The 19,216-nt window shown below is 31.1% G+C and overlaps 1 protein-coding gene across 1 annotated transcript in view; it reads left to right on the top strand.

Annotated features, from left to right (window-relative positions):
* Nucleotides 1–18,506, top strand: part of LOC117174478 (116 kDa U5 small nuclear ribonucleoprotein component) — a 30,524-nt gene extending 12,018 nt beyond the window's left edge. Inside the window, exons 4-7 of the mRNA XM_033363631.1 lie at nt 2,668–2,897; nt 5,641–6,359; nt 14,258–14,538; nt 17,317–18,506. Coding sequence (XP_033219522.1) covers nt 2,668–2,897; nt 5,641–6,359; nt 14,258–14,538; nt 17,317–17,822 — 1,736 coding nt within the window. The 3' untranslated portion in view covers nt 17,823–18,506. The remainder of the gene's footprint in view (nt 1–2,667; nt 2,898–5,640; nt 6,360–14,257; nt 14,539–17,316) is intronic.
* Nucleotides 18,507–19,216: the final 710 nt, after the last annotated feature.

A 19,216-nucleotide genomic window follows, 5' to 3' on the forward strand; every position in this document is an offset into this window, starting at 1 on the left:
AGAGTTACCCCCCCCCCTCCGGTTCAAAATCTCAGCGTTATTTTTAGTTTGTAGGTTTAAAATTTCTTTTTCCTTTTTTCTATCGTAAAATTATAATGAATTGCTATGAATTACTTATGAATTTCGAATATCCTTTCAGTCTAAAATATTCCATTTCAAACTAAACAAAAATTAAGCTTTCAACGTTACAATTTTAATGGTCTCATTTATTTATTGCTCTAAATAACAATTGAACACCAAACATTCTTAGACAAATCTCGAGTAAGTTGAAGGGATATTTAGAAGTTTTGAAAAATTAAAAATTAATTTAAAATTTGAAATGATTTTAAATAATTAAACAAAGTTATAAACAAAGTTTTTTGTTTATAAAGAAATGTAATCGTTCAATTAGAAAATTTTCTTAAATTTGGCAGTTTAACTGCATTTAGTGTAAAATTGTTCAGCTAAAAAGTGTTAAAAGCTTTCATCTAAAAGGTTTCATTTATTAAGCATTTTAATACAAACATTATTAATTGAAAAACTTTTAAACTTTGATTTTTAAAGTTAAAAATTCAAGAGTTTCAATTTAAGTGCTTTAGTTTGAAGCTCAGTTTTTATTACTTGAAGTGGAAAAATGTTTAGATTTAGAATTAGAATTTTTTAATTCCATTGACCGTGAAAAATGTTTGCCAATCGGGAAATGACCAGGATTTTTTTTCTTTGATTAAAACGGTCACCCTGATATCAAAATGAGTCTTCATTATTTTTTAAAAGATTTTCAAGATGATATCTTCAGTTAGGAGAAACTTTTTAAAGTTTAAAACTTTAAAAACAATCATTTCTTCTATATATTTCAATGTTGGGTCACCATTTTTTCATCGGACCGGTTTTGCTACCCGAATTCATTTATTTTGATGTAACAAACGATTGTCAAAAATGTTTATTTTAAAAGAAAATTCTGGTGATGAATGTAGTTACGTAGAAGATAATTTTTATTTAAATATCGAAGTTTTAAAGATAATGAAAAATGGCAAAAACTCATACAATTTTTTTATATTTTCCTTTTCAGGGATCTTTCAAGACCTAAAAACATATATAAGTTTAGAAGGAAAAGTTCTGAGTAACTGTGAAAATAAGCAAAGAGTTGTAAAACTTGAGTAAAATTTAAATAATCTGCAAATTAATACGAAATAACAGAGCAATAGCTCACAGCATAAAATCTTTTTTCGAAGGTGGAAACATATTATTTTACTTAATGATACGCAAAAATCGCAATTATAGTTTTGTTTTTTCTTTCTAAGATTTTTTGTATTTTCAGGCCCTAAAAGATCCCAAGAAGGCTAAAAAATAAAATTTACAATTTTTTACTACATTTTATTATTTTCAAAACTTCAATTTAAAAATAAAAATTACATTCGACGTAACTAGATTCACCGCCATAATTTCCTTTTACAATAACAATGTTTGAAAATCGTTTGTTACTTGACTATCACATCATTTTAATTTAAAAATCATCTCTTTGGTTGACCATTAATTTTTCAACTAAACATTGAACTATTCAATTTTTTGTTGAAAAATTGTCTTTTTTAGTTGGAAATCTGTCTTTTTTGGAGAAAGGAATCCTTAATTGTTCTGATAAAACATTCATTTTTTTTATTTTAAAAATAATCACTTTGTTTGAAAATGTAACTTTTTTTAATTCAATTTTTTTGGTTGCAAATTATTATTTTTTTAACTGAGAATGTAACTTTTCTAATTAAATATTCCATAATTTGGACTAAAAATTCATCTCTTTGGTTGAAAATTAATTCCTGAACTAAAAATTTATTTACTTAATTTTAGTTTGACAATTTTTGTTTTTATTCAAAAATTCAACTCTTTTGATAGAAAGTTCATCCTTTTTGGCTGAAAATTGATCTTTTTGGTTGAAAATTTAACTATTCCAGATAAAAGTTAACTATTTTTGTTGAAAACTAATCTTCTTGTTTGAAAATTCAGCCTTTTTGTTGATAATTCAAGTATTCCAGTTAAATATTTATAATTTGGGTTTAAAGTTTTTTTTTTTATTGAGCATTCAACTATTTGGTTGAGATTTTACATATTTTTGTGGAAAAATCGCATTTTTTGGTACAAAAGTAATCTTTTTGGTTGAAAATTCAACTATTTGCTTAAAAATTAATTTATACTATTCAAAATGTAATATTTTTGCTTGGAAATTTAGAATTTCAAAGCGGTTTAGATTGAATTTAATATAGAACATACATTAATTTGATCTAATTCTGCACCGAATTTAAAGTTTAAAAAGGTAAAATAATTTTTTTTTAATTATTATTCAAATTCATGAACTTGAGAGACAAATTCAAGAAATTATTAATTATGTTTAATAAACATCGTTTATAGTATTATTTGAGTATTTACTTAAATGATGGTGCTAATGTATGTAAGAAAATCTTCTAGTATAAGCAGTCAAAGCTTTATAAATTAAGCATATTAATTAAATACATAGAAAATAAAAAATAACATTATTAATGGTATAAACTGGCGAAAATGTGTACATATATATACGATTGTTTACAAAAATTCGAAATATTTAAATGGCTCGATACTATGAAAAATTATACCTGGAAAAACCTTGGGATTGTCAGTGCATTTTTTATGAATAATTCTCGAAATATGTTTGATTTAAAGTTCTGGATCAATTGGGAATCAGGCTAACATCGGAGGAGATGAAGATGAATATTAGACCATTGTTGAGACTTGTCTGCACTCGGTTTTTGGGCGACATGTCTGGATTTGTAGATATGTGTGTCAATCACATTCCTAGTCCTCTCGATCACAATTCGGTTAAAGTTCAACATATCTACACGGGGCCAATCGATTCGCCTCTTGCGCAGGACATGGTCAACTGTGATCCAGATGTAAGTATAAAAAGCTGGTTTAATATTCGAACGAGATCACTGATTTATCTCTATATTATAAAAAGGTATCGCTGCCGCGGTCTCAAAAATCGAGATTCTCTCTAAATGCCCGCCCAATCTTCTTAAATGTCCGATTAACCTCCCTAAATGCCTGGTACTTCCTTTAATTCTCGCTACTTCCCTAAATGCCCGATCAAGTTTCTGAAATATCGGGGATTTTTTTTTAAGTCAGGGAATTTTTTCGAAAGCGTGCTTAACTTTTGTTTAAATTGCAATCTAAATTTGAATAACAATGATTCGTTATTTGTAAATGTAGCTTTATATTACTGTATTTAACCATTTCGTTGACATTTTTCTTTAATTAATTCTTTTAACTCTAATGGTATAAAATTAATCTTTGTTTTGGCAATCATTTTTTTGCTTGAGAATTCAGCAGTTTGTAATTTTTCTCCTCTTGGCCGAAAAAATCTTTCCTAATTAAAAATTTAACTTATGTTGAAAAGTCGTCTCTTTTATTGAATTTAACTGTTTTGAATTAAAAACTCAAATCTTTTTTTGTGATAATATGAACTACTAATTTTTTCGTTGAGAATTCATCTTTTTTAGAAGACAAGTTTGATTATATGGTTGAAAATTAAACTATTTTATTAAAATAATAATTTGTTGGTTGAAGATTCGTCATTTGAATTGAAAATTCATCTTTCTGGTTGAAAATTCAGTAATTCTAGATAAATATTAATCATTTTAGTTGTAAATTCATCTTCTTAATTTAAAATCGAACTGTTCCAGTTGAAGATTCATAATTTCAGTTAAAACTTCATCAGTTTATTTAAAAATGCCACTATTATTTTTTAATTTGTGATTTTAAAACTGAGAATTGTAACTTTTGGTTGACAAAGTATTCTTTTTATTTTAAAATTCGTCTTTTTTGGTAGAAAATAATCTTCTTTGTAGAAAATTCATCAGTTTGGTTGAAATTTTTTTTTTTTTTTTTTAGTTGAAAATTCATATATTTTGTTCAAAAATCTTTTTTTTATATAAAATTAATATTCTTGTTTGAAAATTAATCTTGGTGTTTAGAAATTAATATTTTTAATTAAAATAATGTTTATTATTTTTATTATATTAGTTAAAAATTCATCACTGAAAATTTAGCTATTCAATTTTTTGTTGAAATCTAATATTTTTCAGTTCAAAATTCAACTATTGTTTGAATATTGATCTTTTTTAGTTGGAAAATAAAGTTTTTGTTTGAGATTTCACAGATTTGGATGAGAAGTCTTCTTTTTTATTAAAAATTAATATTTTTGGTTGATGAAAACTCAACTATTAAATTTAAAGATATATAGCTAAATAACGCATGATATGAAAAAAATAGTTAAGAGAAGGAAAACATTGATTTTTGAAAGCCCTACAAGATACGAAAAAAAAAATGAATTAACTAAAATTACGCGCCCTGAAAAGTTCTGCAAATTTGTGATTAATCACTTTTTGATAGGACGCCTAGTTTTTGTTTTTAGACGTAAAAAACAACATTAAAAATAAAAAAAAAATTAAAGTTTTGGCCAAACGATACAAGCTATGAAAAAATGAAATCGACAAATTTTCTTTCCAAAAAATAACGAAAACTCATTCAAATTTGTACTGAATAATGTTTGATAGGACACGTGATTTTTGTTTTAATCGTAAAATATAAGATTAAAAACGAGAAAATTAAATTATTGGAAAAACGACGCAAGAAATGAAAAAAAATTAAAAAACAAAAGTTTTTCAACCAAAAAATATCTACCAGTTTGTTATAAACTCTGATTATAAAAATATATTAAAAGTAAAAAAAATGAACTTTTTGGAAAAAGGACACAAGATACAATAGCATTTTATTTAGCAACATTTTTCGCCTGAAGTATATATAAATTGAATATAAACAAATTCAATTTATGGAAAAACGACACAAGTTGCACTCAAATGTTTAATAATAATATTTATTTTAGTAGAATCCGAATTTTTTTGTAATAATAAAAATAAGACAATGAACATACTTTTGTTCCAATGCTAATGCATATTATGAATGGTAATAATATAAATTTATTGAAATGATATACTTTTTCAGGGTGGCTAAGAATAAAATGTAATGCAAGATAAGAAAAAAATATTAAAGTAATCATTAAAAATAAGATTTGTACTTTCGTTTGCATTATCTGAATAAGCAGCCTCAGACCGAGGTACAGAAATAAATATAATATACTTACATTTGATATAATAGAATTGAACATAATGTAAAAAAGTTGGCATTTTCATCAAAATCAGGTGCGAAGCATGAGATACGTCATGAGAATGTGTTCGTTAAAGCAGAAAGAGCTTTAACAAAAGAGAATTCACAATCACCGAATGACATTTATAGCATCATCGAGCGCGAAACGCGGGGATAAATGCATGATCGAGAATCAACAATCACGCGCCCTAGGCTCGCTCAAACTTTCGAGCGAAGCGAACTGCGCGCGATGAGAATGTGCAGATTTTTTTGTTTCATGAGCTGAAAAACGATGTAGTTTGGAAATCAGTTTTTTAATGATGAATCTTTTTCATGCTTATTTTGCATTATATTATTATTCATGATAAAATAGATTACTTTTCAATCTTAAATAAAAATATTTACATTTAAAGTAACATTTTTAAAATAAATATACGTTCAGATTTAAGTTAGCTTAAATCTCTTATTGGTAATTCTCTAATTATTATGCAGGGACGATTAATGGTCCACAGTGCAAAGATGTACCCGACTGAAGACTGCACTCTTTTCCACGTCCTCGGTAGAGTGATGTCAGGAACCCTGGAAGCTGGACAACGAGTCCGAGTTCTAGGAGAAGCCTACAGTCGTGCAGATGAAGAGGACTCAAGAGTCCTCACAGTCGGCAGATTGTGGATAAGTGAAGCTCGATATTCCATCGAATTAAGTCGAGTTCCAGCAGGAAATTGGGTTCTTATTGAAGGAATAGATAAATCTATCGTGAAAACGAGCACCATCACCGACCTGACAAATACAGACGATCTCCACATCTTCCGCCCTTTGAAGTTCAACACCCAGAGTGTTATAAAAATTGCTGTTGAACCTGTAAACCCCTCGGAATTGCCGAAAATGTTGGACGGTTTGAGAAAAGTTAACAAAAGCTATCCACTACTAGGAACGAGGGTCGAAGAAAGTGGAGAACATGTTGTTCTAGGAACCGGGGAATTATATCTTGATTGTGCGATGCACGATCTTCGTCGAATGTACTCAGAAATTGATATCAAAGTCGCAGATCCTGTCGTGTCGTTTGCGGAAACGGTAGTTGAGACCAGTTCGCTGAAATGTTTCGCAGAAACGCCAAATAAAAAGAACAAATTGACGATGATTGCTGAACCATTGGAGAAAAATTTGGCTGAGGATATTGAAAACGAGAAAGTTAAAATTACATGGAACAAGTAAGATTTTTAGTCTTCGTGATTTTAGATTTAATAATGCCGTTGTTTTAAGGTATTTTAGGCATGCAAAAAAAAGGCCTCGGGGAAAAACAGCTGATTTTAATTTTAAAATATGCAATATCATTACTGATAATCTCATTTCAACAGGAAAAGATTATTATTAAAAAAAAATTTGGAAGTTAAACAATTATTTATACTATTTTGTTTTTTGTCCAACTTTTTTTCTAGTTTTTTTCTGGTCAAATCTTTAAAAATTGGACGATTTTAAGTAATGAGAGCGTGTTTTCTCGTTCAATTTTTTAAAATAAATTATTTAATGGGTCAAATCATTTCAAAACTGGTTTTAAAACCAAACTTTTTAAAATAAATAATACAAAATCTGAAAATCAGAGAAAACTTAGGGAAAGTGAGGAATTTTGATGCAAATCGTGCAAAAGTCAGAATTAATATCAGAAGCATTTTTTTATTGAAATTTTTTTCTGGTTGCTTCTTGCCAAATTTTTAAAAATTGTATAATTGTAATTAATGATAGCTTATTTTCTCGGGAGAAAGATACTCTATCACTTAACGTTCTTCCGTTTTAAAAAGTAAATTATTTAATGGGTTAAATCATTTTAATACTATTTTTCGAAACAAAATTTTATAAATAAATAATTGAAAATCTGATTTTCAGGAAAAAGTTAGGAAAAAGTGAGGAATTTTGACAAAAATTGTGCAAAGGTCAGAATTAATATCAGAAGCAATTAAAAAAAAAAATTGTATTAACTTTTATTTTATTTTTTTCTCGTTTCTTCTTGCCAAATTTCTAAAAATTATACGATTTTAATTAATGATAGCATATTTTCTCGTTCCATTTTTTAAAATAAAATATTTAATGGGTCAAATCATTTTAAAACTAGTTTTCAAACCAAACTTTTTAAAATAAATAATTGAAAATCGGAAAATCAGGGAAAAGTTAGGGAAAGTCAGGAATTTTGATAAAAATATTGCAAAAGTCAGAATTTATATCAGAAGCATTTCGCTTTTTACTGAATTTTTTTTTTAACTGCTTCTTGCCAAGTTTTTCAAAATTGTATGATTTTAATTAATGATAGCGTATTTTCTCGAGAGAAAAATACTCTGTCACTTAACCTGTTTCCATTTTTAAAAATAAATTATTTAATGGGTAAAATCATTTTAATACTATTTTTCAAACCAAAATTTTATAAATAAATAATTGAAAATCTGAAAATCAGGGAAAAGTTACGAGAAAGTGAGGAATTTTGATAAAAAAAAGTGCAAAAGTCAGAATTAATATCAGAAGCATTTTTTTATTGAAATTTTTTTCTGCTATCTTCTTGCCAAATTTTTGAAAATTGTAAGATTTTAATTTACATGAATTCCCCTTTCAATTTTACATGGAAAATATTAACACTTAAATTCTAGTTGAACACATTAGGGGAATACATTGCAGTTAATTCATTCCCTTGCATATTTATATCCTTGATTCTACATACTGTGTCACAAAATTTCCATCTTCCAAACTCATTCTTCCTCTCATTCACTCTGTCGCGCTCTCTCTGACCTCTCGCTCTGACACTTCGCTCGCTTTCTTTTCGAACTCTGGCCAATCGGCAGAGGACAGGCTTCGGTTTTCCCCTAAATGTTTCGATGATCAATTCTTCTAACTCGCGATCTCTCTTTCCATCCTTCCATTTATCAACACCGTCAGTCCATTTTTTATCGATTTTTCCACCTAGCCCTTGACAAACCCATATGTGCGTCAAGTTCTCTTCTACTTCTCCACAAATTCTGCACGTAGTATTCTTGTATCCCTTATTCCCTGCCTTTCCTACGTTCCCACATCTTAACCTCGCCTACTGCTCCTTTTTCTCTGAACTTGTCCCTTTTTCATCCCAATAATTTTCTCTCCCCAAGCTGGTCTTCCATTTTCTGTAATTGGAACTATCTATTTTCACCCAGTCCAACTGTATTTCCTACTTTATTCTTCTTTCTACTCCCTTAATCATATCATCGTTAATCTCATTGACACGACTCCCTTCGAATGCCCAATTCAGCGTCTGTCCATCCCCTACAATTCTGCATGCTTTCTGTAACCCTTTACCCCATGCCGACGGATTCCCGTTCTTGATTCCCCTCATTTCTTCCTTTAGACATATTTTTGGCTATCTCTCCTCTCTCATTCCCAAAATTTCTACCATATATTTCGAAGCCCTCATTCTTGCTTCTATCTCTAGACTTAACCTGCCTGACTCCATTCTCCAAATGTACCCAGAAGTTGTCCTATCTATTCCCATTGCCATCTTGACTAACCTTCCGTGCATTTTCTCCATTTTCTCACTTCTTTCCCACGCCCAAATTTCTACTCCGTATAGCCCCTCCTCCCGCCTTAGCCAGTGTATCCAGTATATACAATATTTTCTCCAAACTATCGAGACCAGCCCTTTTCATCACCCCCCAAGCTGCGTTCGTGGCTGTTTGCGCTTTTCCAGCCATTTTTCTTAAATGATTTTTATAAGCCCCTCGAGTTGAAAACCAGAATCCCAAATATTTGAAGTTATCGACCACTTCTACTTCTTTTCCCTTAATTGTCCAATGATCTCCCTTTGTTTTCCTCACCCCCTTCCTAAAAATCATTATTTTAGTCATCTTTACATTTATCTCTAGCTTATTTTTGTTACATACCTTTCCAAGCTTCTGATCATTTCTGCTAAACCTTCTGCTGTGTCTGCCACTAATGCCAAATCATCCGCCCAAAAATTTTCTCATTTCCCATCACCGTCCCTCCTATATTTCTTCTTTCCCAATCCTCTTCGATGCCATTCACAAAAATGTTGTATAGGGTTGGACTGAGAGGACACCCTTGTTTAAACCCTCTTGTTGTAGAGAAGCTCTCTGTTATTCCCTGACCAGTTATTACCTCATTAACCGTTTTCGCGTATATCTCCTCTAACATTCCTAACATTCGGCCTCCAATCCCAATTTTGTTGAGTTTTCCGATGAGAATATGTCTGTCTACTGTATCGAAAGCTTTCTGAAAGTCAACGAAAATCCCGTGCAGCTTTCCTCATTCTGTCTTAAGTTTATTTTTGATAATAGAATTTAGCACGAATACGTGATCTCTCATTGACCTTCCCTCCCTAAATCCCGCTTGGCTTTCTCTTATTAATCCCTTCTTTTCCAGCCAAGCCCTCAATCTTCTATCCATGATGGTTGCTAATATTTTATATCCTATGTCTAATAGAGAAACTCCTCTGTAATTTCCTGTATCCTCTTCTTCCTCTCCCTTGTGTATGGGGTATATTCTAGCTTTTCCCCACCCATTTCCAACTTTTCCTTCCTTCCAAAACCCATTCAGTATTTCGTGCATCTCTATTAACTAAACTGCCGGTAATCCGTTTATAAACTCTGCCGTCAATCCGTCTTCCCCTGCTGCTTTTCCCCTTTTCAAGTTTGTTATTACTTTCACTAATTCCTCCATGGAGAAATCCTCGTTTAATTCCTCCTCATCCTTATCTAACTTCATTCATTCTCCCTCCTGCGTTCTTGTTGGCTCCCCTGCCCCTCCCCCTTGCGGTTTATCCTTCCCCTCTTCGATCTCTTCCTCGTCCCCTCCTACTAGTTGCTGAAAATGTTTTTTTTTTCCATTTCTCCTTCCCAATTTTCCCTCCCTTTCTCTTTTCTCTCCTTCTCGGTCTAAGCTCACCTATTGCTTTTCCAGAACTGCCCCATATTCCTACTGTCTCTTATTTTTGCCCATTTATTTTCCTTTTCTTCTTTTCTTGGCAATAAGTTTCTTTAGGTTCTTACGTTCTTTCTGCTATTCCTCTCTTTCTTTAGGCCTTTTCCACTTTATAAATTTCTTTAAAATCCCCCAAACCCGTTTTTTTTAACTGCCCTATCGCATCTTCGGCCCTATTCCCTTTCTTTTTTGCCCTACCTGCATTATTGTTTCCAACTCTGTATTTTTTCGTCATTCCTACTATCTCAGATGCTTTCTTAATGTTTACCTTGAACCTATCCCATCTACTCTCCCATACCTCCCCGCCTAGCTCTTTTCTCTCTTCCCATAAACTTACCATTTGTTCTTTAAACTCTTCCTCCTTTTTGTACTCCCATATTAATTTTTCAACAAATTCCGTGCTCTCCCTCCTTTTGTTTTTCTCTTTCCTCTCTCCCCTACAAGGTTCCCTTATATCCCCACTCATTTTAAACGTTATTAGTAGATGGTCGGACTCCGTACGTGCTATTATTTCCATTTCTTTGACATTCCCTTCTCCTTCTGCTTCCGCTTCTATTATATAATCTATTACCGAACCTCCGCCCTCTCCAACGTGCGTCCATTCCCCTCTTTTATCTTCCCTCACTCTTCCAATTAGTACTCTTAATCCTAGTTCTTCACAGAATTTCAAAAGCTTTTTACCTTGACTATTTATCTACGATCCTCGGATTTCATTTCTTTACAATAACTTCTCGCCGGTTCGTTTACATCAAATTCTTCTACTGTTTGTTCAGATCCTATTCTTGCATTCCAATCCCCTATTATAATTACCCGCTCCCCTTTGGCTTGCAAATCCCCTACTACTTTTTTTAATTCATTACAAATTTTTCCACAACCCTCGTTGCTGTTTAATGTAACAATATTATTTCTTATCCCTTTACCCCCTAAAAAATTTCCACTTATATTCAAGCCATATGCCCATTCGTTTATTTCAATTTTCTCACTCATACTCTTTTTTATGCCTACTAATTGGCCCCCCGTCGCCCTACCTTTCTTTTTTATTTTTACCACCTCCTTAGTCTTCCACACGTAGTCTATACAGTTCTTCGATGAAGTCTTTTTCTCTGCCTGCCTCTATCCATGTCTCCAAAATTATTATTATGTCGAATTTCTCCAAAAATTCCCAAACACCTTTCATCTTCCATCCTCCTGCAATGTTCCACATAACTCCTCTAATGGCTCCTTCGTCTTCCTCGAAAAAACCAAGTTTCTATCTCCTTCTTTTCTTCAATCCACACAAATCCGGTATTTTCTATTCTCCATCGCATGTAGCTTGTACTAGCTTCTAACCTCCTATTCCTGGCCTCTCTGATCTGACTTTCGAACCAATCCTGTATCTGCTTTTCCCTTTCTGTAAAATCATCTTCCACGCTGTTCCTGGTTCCCCTCAATTTATGCTAATTAGCCATAAGATTCCTCTTGTTGTCCCACGTCTCAAGTTTTATTAACGTTCCTCCTACAATGCTTTTCATTTTCTGTATCAGCATTCTTACTCCTGTGATATCTTCGATGGTGCTGCTGATCTCCTTGTCCAGGAGTTTTCCTCGAGACCTGAAGCCTTTCACAATGACCCAGTTCTTGCTTTTCCTCCTTTTCCCAAATCAGCTCCCCATCTCGAAGAAAATCGGGCTTTTGTTTATCCCCGACCCCATCAGTCTTTCTTCTATTTGAAATTTCCCCACTCTGCTCTCCCTGATTATTCCCCTTCTCTTGCTCCACTTGTGCGGATATATCTCTTGTTTCCCTCTGATTCACACTTTTTCCTTCACTATTGTCTTCACTATTTTTTCTTTCATCACTTCCTACTGACTTCTCGACCGCACTCTCCACTCTCCTTGTTAGTCTTTCTGAAACATCTGCCAATTCCCTCCATCCCTGTTCTACGATTTGGATTTCTTGTTCCGCCTGTATTAGTTCTAGATCCACTCTTCTCTTGTCCTCCAGATTCTTAAGTCTCTTCTTTAAATCCTCCAGTTCCGGTTCGATTTTTTTTTCTCACCACCTCGCCATTTTTCTTTCTATCATGATTTTTAAATACGACTCCTCAGCTTCACTTAATCTTTCTTCAGTCCTCTTTTTCTCACCGCTCTCCTTCGCTATTTCTTCTCCCCCCGTATCATTTAATCCACCGCCTTCCTTGTTTTGCGTTATTCTCACTTCCGTCGGTTGACCCATCTTTTCTGGTACTTGCACTAACTTTTCACTTATATGTTTTTCCGAATCCCCGTCACTCCCCTTTTCCCCGGTTTTTTTGTTGGCATTCTGCTTTCTTTCCGCTACTGGTGAGCGAACTAACACCTCTCTTTTTTCGAAAGGGTCCTGCTCTTTTGGATTTTCCCCTATCGTTGGTTCTGGCCCCTTTTGCTTCTCTAGGAACTCCTCCATCATCTTTGCACTTTTCTTGTTCCCCATCTTGATTGCAAAGTTTTTTTTCGGTCGCCCCCTTGGCTTCTTTTTATCCCCTGAATAAAAAAATTAAAATTCAATTGCTTTAAGAAAAATCGTAATTTAACTTGAGAACTTAACAATTTGGATGAACTTTTTTTCCTTGAATTAAAAATATTTATTTTTAAAATATCATTTTAGTTGAAAGTTCATCTTTGGTTAATAATTGATATTATTATGAAAACTATCAAATACTACTTCTTTTTTGAGAATTCAAACTTTTTGTTTAAACATTTGACCATGTCTCTGTAAATACATCTTTGTAGATTAAAAATTCAACAATTTGGTTAAAATTCAATTATTTGGTTGAAAATTTAAATATTTTGATGAGAATTCAAATATTTTTTGAAAAACTCACCTATTTCAGTCGAAAATTCAACTGTTTTGTGGAAAATGCGTCTATCGGAGAGAAAATTCGTCGTTTTGGATTAAAAATTCGTCTTTTGGACTTCAATACTAATTGCTTTTAGTTGAAGTTTAGTCTTCTTTTTATTAAGTTTCCACCCTTAGCTTGAAAATTCATCTTTGTTGTCTGAAAACTAATGTTTTCTTTTTAAATTAATACCTTTGGGTTCAAAAGGCAACTTTTTCCTAAAAATCTCTATTTTTAGCCTAAAACTTGAACTATTTAGTGGAAAATGCAACTGTTTTTGGTTGAATTTTAATCTTTGTTGTTGGAAATTGAAATTATTTTGTTTTAATGTACTATTTTAGGTTGAAATAAATAAGTTTTTTTATTTTATTCTGAAATTGTTTTATTTAATTCATAAATCATTCTATGTTGAAATTATTACAAGATTAAAATTTTAGGCTTCGAATATTAAGGGTCAGGGGAACATCAGGGAATTTTAGAAATGAAGTTTTTCGGTCACCCTGTATATTTTATGAGAATGTATTTATTATTAAAAATTGAATAAGGTCAATTTGCAGAGAATCTTTTTATCGAAAAAATAAGCTATCATTAATTTAATCCGTGACAGGCTTAAAATGATTTTAAGAAGCTATTAGAAGAAAAAAATTCTATAGAATACAAAATTTTGCTAATAAATAGGTTTTTTATGTTTCAATTTTTTATCTGAAAATCGAGGGGTGGGTTACGCTTGAAAATTGGTGTACAAGCCTTCGTAAAATTTTTGTAATCTTGGAAATCTTCTGAAATCTTAATGAATTTTTTTGAAATTTTCTGAAATCTGGTTTCAAGATAAAAAAATATATACTGAAATAAGATAATATTGAATCAATTTTTAAAATTAAATTTAATTTTTTCATTTTTGGCTCAAAATTTATATTCCTAAATGGAAATTCAACTATTTGTTTGAAAAGTAATTCATGTTGTTGAAAGTTCGTCTTTTTTTGGTAGAAAATTGACAGTTTTGTGGAAAAGTCGAGTATCCAACCACTCAATGAAAAATAATCTTTTTGCCTTTAAACGATACCATGGTTGATATTTTCTTTATATTTGTTATTTTATTGAAATTAATAACCAACAGCCGAAGACAATTACAGTGTATAGAGCTTCATTTAAATAATACAATGCCTTAGTTTGTACCATAATTTATTACAAATTTTCGAATTAATAATAATAAAAAAAATACCAAAGACTGTTTTTTTTCGTGCATATAATAACTTAAATCTGATATAAATATGTCCTTAATTTGTAATCTTCTAACAGAAAGAAATTGGGAGAATTTTTCCAAAACACCTACGACTGGGATTTGCTAGCTGCCAGAAGTATTTGGGCTTTTGGACCCGACGCGACTGGTCCGAATATTTTAGTCGACGACACTCTGCCTTCCGAAGTTGACAAAAATTTACTAAACAGTGCTCGAGACGCCATCGTTCAAGGATTCCAGTGGGGAACTCGAGAAGGTCCCCTTTGTGAGGAACCAATTCGAAATGTCAAGTTCAAAATTCTCGACGCTGTGATTGCCCAGGAACCCTTACATCGAGGAGGTTTGTTTTTAATTTTGTATTTTATTGTAAGGACCGTCCTTAAATTACGTAACAGCTCAGGGTGGGGGGATAATTTTTTTACGATTTAATACGTAAGGGAGGAGGGGGTCCTTCACTCATGTGCGTAATTTTTGCAAATTCGCAAAAACTTTCTCCTAAAGATAATCTCTTTAATTATAAATTTTATTATTTGGTTGAAAATTTAACAATTTTCATAAGCACACATCCTTTGCGGTTTGAAATTTAACTGTTTTGTTAAAAACTCGTCTTTTTGGGTTAAAAATTCATCTCTTTTCGTAAAACATTAAACTTTTGTTTAAAATTCATATTTTGTTGCTGATAAGTCAACTGAAATCTTGTTTGGATGAAAACTCTTTTTTTGATCATTTGTGTTTTTGATTGAAAATTTCACCTATTTTAGTAGAACTGTCCTTTTACTTAAACAAAATTTTTGGTTGAAAATGAAACTATTTCGCAGAAAAATTACTTTTTGTTTAAATTTATTATTTTGGCGTTGAAAAGAGAACTGATATCTTTTCTGGTTAAAAATGTAACTTTTTTTGTTTTAATTAAAAATTCATCTGTTTTAAGAGAGTTTTTATCCTTCTTGGATACAAATTTAACTGTTTCGTTGAAAATTACACTATTTTGTTAAAAAGTCATACTTTTTGGTTGAGCATTCTATTGTTTTGTTGACAATTGAACTATTCCGTAGAAATTTAACTTTTTATTTAAAATTTATATTTTGGTGTCTGAAATCTTTTCTGCATGAAAGTTCAACTTAACAAAAAATTTTCATTTCTATTAAAAATTCATCTGTTTTAGTAGAAATTTCATCTTTCTCAGATAAAAATGCAACTGCTTGGTAGAGAGTTCAACTATTTTGTTAAAAATTCATCAGTTTTGGTTGAAAAAAATTCGTCTTTTTGGATTGAAAATTGAATTTTTTTTCTAGAAACTTATTTCATGTTTAAAAAATCAGATTTTTTCATGAGAAGTCAAATGAAATCTTTTTTAACAGAAAATTCTACCATTTTTTTGAAATAATTGATCTTCTTGGTTTAAAAATTAATCTATTGTAGTAGAAATTTCATTTTTTTATGAAATTGCAACTTTTTGGTTGAAAATTCTTCTTGAGTTTTCAACCATTTTGTTAGAAAGATTTGGTTGAATCACTTTGTTAAGAAATCCTTTTTCGGCTTGAAGGTTTGTATTTTTAGTTGAAAATTCATCTCTTTTCTAGCAAATTTTACTATTTTTTAAAATCATATTTCTTAGTTTATAATACAACTAATCGGGTAAAAGTTAAACTACACTGTTAAAAAATTATCTTTTTTTATTGAAGACTTATGTCTTTGGTTGAAAATGTAACTGTTTAGTCGAAAAAAACTTTTTTTTTTAGAATGAATGTTTTAACTGAAAATGTAAATTTTGCTTATTTTAAAAGAATTATCTTATCATGATTTCAGCCCATATTAGATTTTGAATAAATAAATAAAAATATCTATAAATTTGCGGTAATTTATGGTAATATTACAGTTAATTCATGGTAACTTAATATGAATTACCCAAAATTCAATTTGAGAAATATTTTTTTTCTATGAAAATGCAACTTAGTTAAAAATTATTCTTCTTTGCTTGCGTATTTAACTATTTCGTTTGAAAGATTTGGTTGAATCACTTCGTTAAGAAATAATTTTTTTCTTGAAGGTTTATATTTTTAGTTCAGAATTCACCTCTTTAGTTGAAAGTTTAACTATTTTCTTAAAAAATAATTATTTAATTTGATAATTCAACTACTTGGGTAAAAGTTAAATTAAATTGTTAAAATTTTATTTTTTTGATTCCAGACTTATGCCTTTGGTTAAAAATTTAACTGCTGAGTTGAAAAGCCTTCGTTTGGTTTGAAATTCATTTTGTAACTGAAGATGTAAAGTTTCCATTTTTTTAAGATTGACCTTTTTTAGTTAAAAATTCTTCTTTTATAGTAAAAACATAATTTTTTTTTTGTTTGAAATTTCATGTTTGTTGGGCAAAAATGCATAGTTTCGTGGAAAATTAATTTTTTGCTGAAGTCATAATTTTGTTTTCAAAATTCAATTTTTGTATTGAAATATAAACGATGGCACTTCTTTTTTTTGTGGAATTTATCTTTTTAGGATAAAAATTCAACTATTATGTTAAAAATTTAATTATTTTGTTGAAAATTCAAGTATTTTGTTAATAAATCATCTTTTATTGTAGAAAAGATATTTGTCTGTTTAAAATAAATTAACTAATTTGAAAATTTGACATTTTTATCCGAAATACTGTTTTATTCCGTTTATAAAAGATTCGGTTAAAAGTATTACAAGATTAAAATGATGGTATTTGAATATTAATGATCAAGGAAAATGAAAAATTAGTCAAGGAAAAATCAGAAAATTTTGAAAATGAAGTTCTCGGACACGCTGCCTAATTCTACTAGTAATAACTGAATGGTCGGGCACCATAAGGGGCTAACCCACCAAATTAAAAAATTCACTTTTTTAGCTTTTTGTTTTATCCAATCTGTCCTACGTGTCGTTATTTTTGCAGAAAGTGAAAAATGGAATTTTTCTATTTTTAATAAAATAACAAAGTTCCTTAAAAGACTATCCCAAGACGTATTAAAAATTACGTACGGTAAGAGGGACAGGGAGGACTTATAATCCTTTACGTAATTCAAGTGCGGCACCCTAATTTGCAAAGGACACTCAATTTCAATGATTTAGTATTGATCTTTGATCAATTTTCCAGGCGGACAGATAATTCCAACCGCGAGAAGAGTGGCTTACTCAGCTTTCCTGATGGCTACGCCTCGTTTAATGGAACCCTACCTCTTCGTTGAAGTCCAAGCCCCGGCGGATTGCGTCTCTGCCGTTTATACAGTCCTGGCAAAAAGACGAGGCCACGTTACTCAGGACGCTCCAGTGGCCGGAAGTCCCCTCTACACGATCAAAGCCTTCATCCCTGCGATCGACAGTTTCGGATTCGAAACGGATTTGAGAACGCACACCCAGGGACAGGCCTTTTGCCTTTCAGTTTTCCATCACTGGCAAATTGTACCTGGAGATCCACTCGACAAGAGTATCACGATTAGGCCCCTAGAGCCCCAGCCACCAACTCACTTAGCGAGAGAATTTATGCTCAAGACCAGAAGGAGAAAAGGTCTATCTGAGGATGTTTCCATCAACAAATTCTTCGACGATCCTATGTTGTTGGAACTCGCACGACAAGACGTGCTTCTCAATTATCCTATGTAATTTATGCAACATCAAGTATTCAATTTTTACGCTTTCGTAGCCCGGATAGAAACCCTTGTAGTTTCGGTCCGTCGTACTTTTTTCACGAGACTCGAGATTCGAGACAAGATTCGAGACGAGGTTCAAGATAAGAGTCGAGATTCAAGACGAGGCTCGAGATTAGGGGGGAAGGAAGGGGAGATATGATCGACTCGATAGGCTGCGAAGTCCTTTGTCGTAGGCGCATGTCGCCTACTTTGACTTAATTTTTTGTAATAGCCACTATTATTGTAAATATTCATATTTCTGTCAAGACTTGTGGTTCTATTTTTAAGATAATGATCAGCAATTATAATAAACTGTCTTGAAACAATTTCCAGTTCTGCAAAAGTATCTTTCTTGATGCCTCGGACTCACAATTAGGCAGCTATTGAAACTATTTGACAGTTTTTGTCAGCGACGCCACTATTTTAATGAAAATGCGAGCTTCTTTCATGATGGCGATTTGATCGGGAAATTACCAGAAATTTGATTGGTCTGTAAAAACTCGGGACTTTATTTAAAAACCCGGTAATTTACTTCTGATTGCAGTAAAATTGAAGTGTTTATTATTTAAATAATTTTGGTCGATTTAGAAAGTAAAGACAGTTAATTGTAGGTTAGGTCTGTTATTTATCTGCTTAATTGAACTTTTTGACTGGAAATCCAATTTTATTTCTGGTTAACAGGAAGAAGGTATCATGTTTTATGATTTACAATTGAAAATTACTGCTAAACTTATTTTGAATTTGTGAAAAATGAAATTATCTGATTTTTTTTGTAAGTGATTAACATGAATGTATGTGAAATTTATTATAGTCGCCCTTAATGGCGATTTCATATGCTTGATATATTAATTTTAATATACATGGGTGTACTAAATTTAATATTATTTTTAACAGTGTAGTACATTTTTAAATATAATATATCTATACTTTATGGAAGAAATAATTTTTTTCATTATAAGAAAACCCTTTTGCAAATTTTTACTTTGTGTGATTTTTTTCGCTAACTGAAGTTTCACAAATGAACTGATCGTGGAGTTTCTATAAAGAAGTGTAATTTCATTTGGAACAGGGAATTTTTTACATGGAACGGGAACAATTGTGAATTTAAAAGTTCCCTTTTCTAAATTTTAGATATAGAAAGTGCTTCAAGTAGTTTTCAGAATAGAAGTAGCAAAGAGAAACTAAAGTAGTATTTCGAAGAAGAAAGATTTCGGAATTATAATTGGAAATCTTAATTGTATTGTTCGTTGGAAATTCATTCTTTTTAAAATAAAAATTCAACTACTCTGTTTGAAAATGTGACTACATTGTTGAAAATCAATTTTTTAGACTAAAATTTTAACCTATTCTGTAGAAAATTCAACTATT

This window comes from Belonocnema kinseyi, chromosome 6 (assembly GCF_010883055.1).
Source record: "Belonocnema kinseyi isolate 2016_QV_RU_SX_M_011 chromosome 6, B_treatae_v1, whole genome shotgun sequence".
In the NCBI taxonomy this organism is placed as follows: domain Eukaryota; kingdom Metazoa; phylum Arthropoda; class Insecta; order Hymenoptera; family Cynipidae; genus Belonocnema; species Belonocnema kinseyi.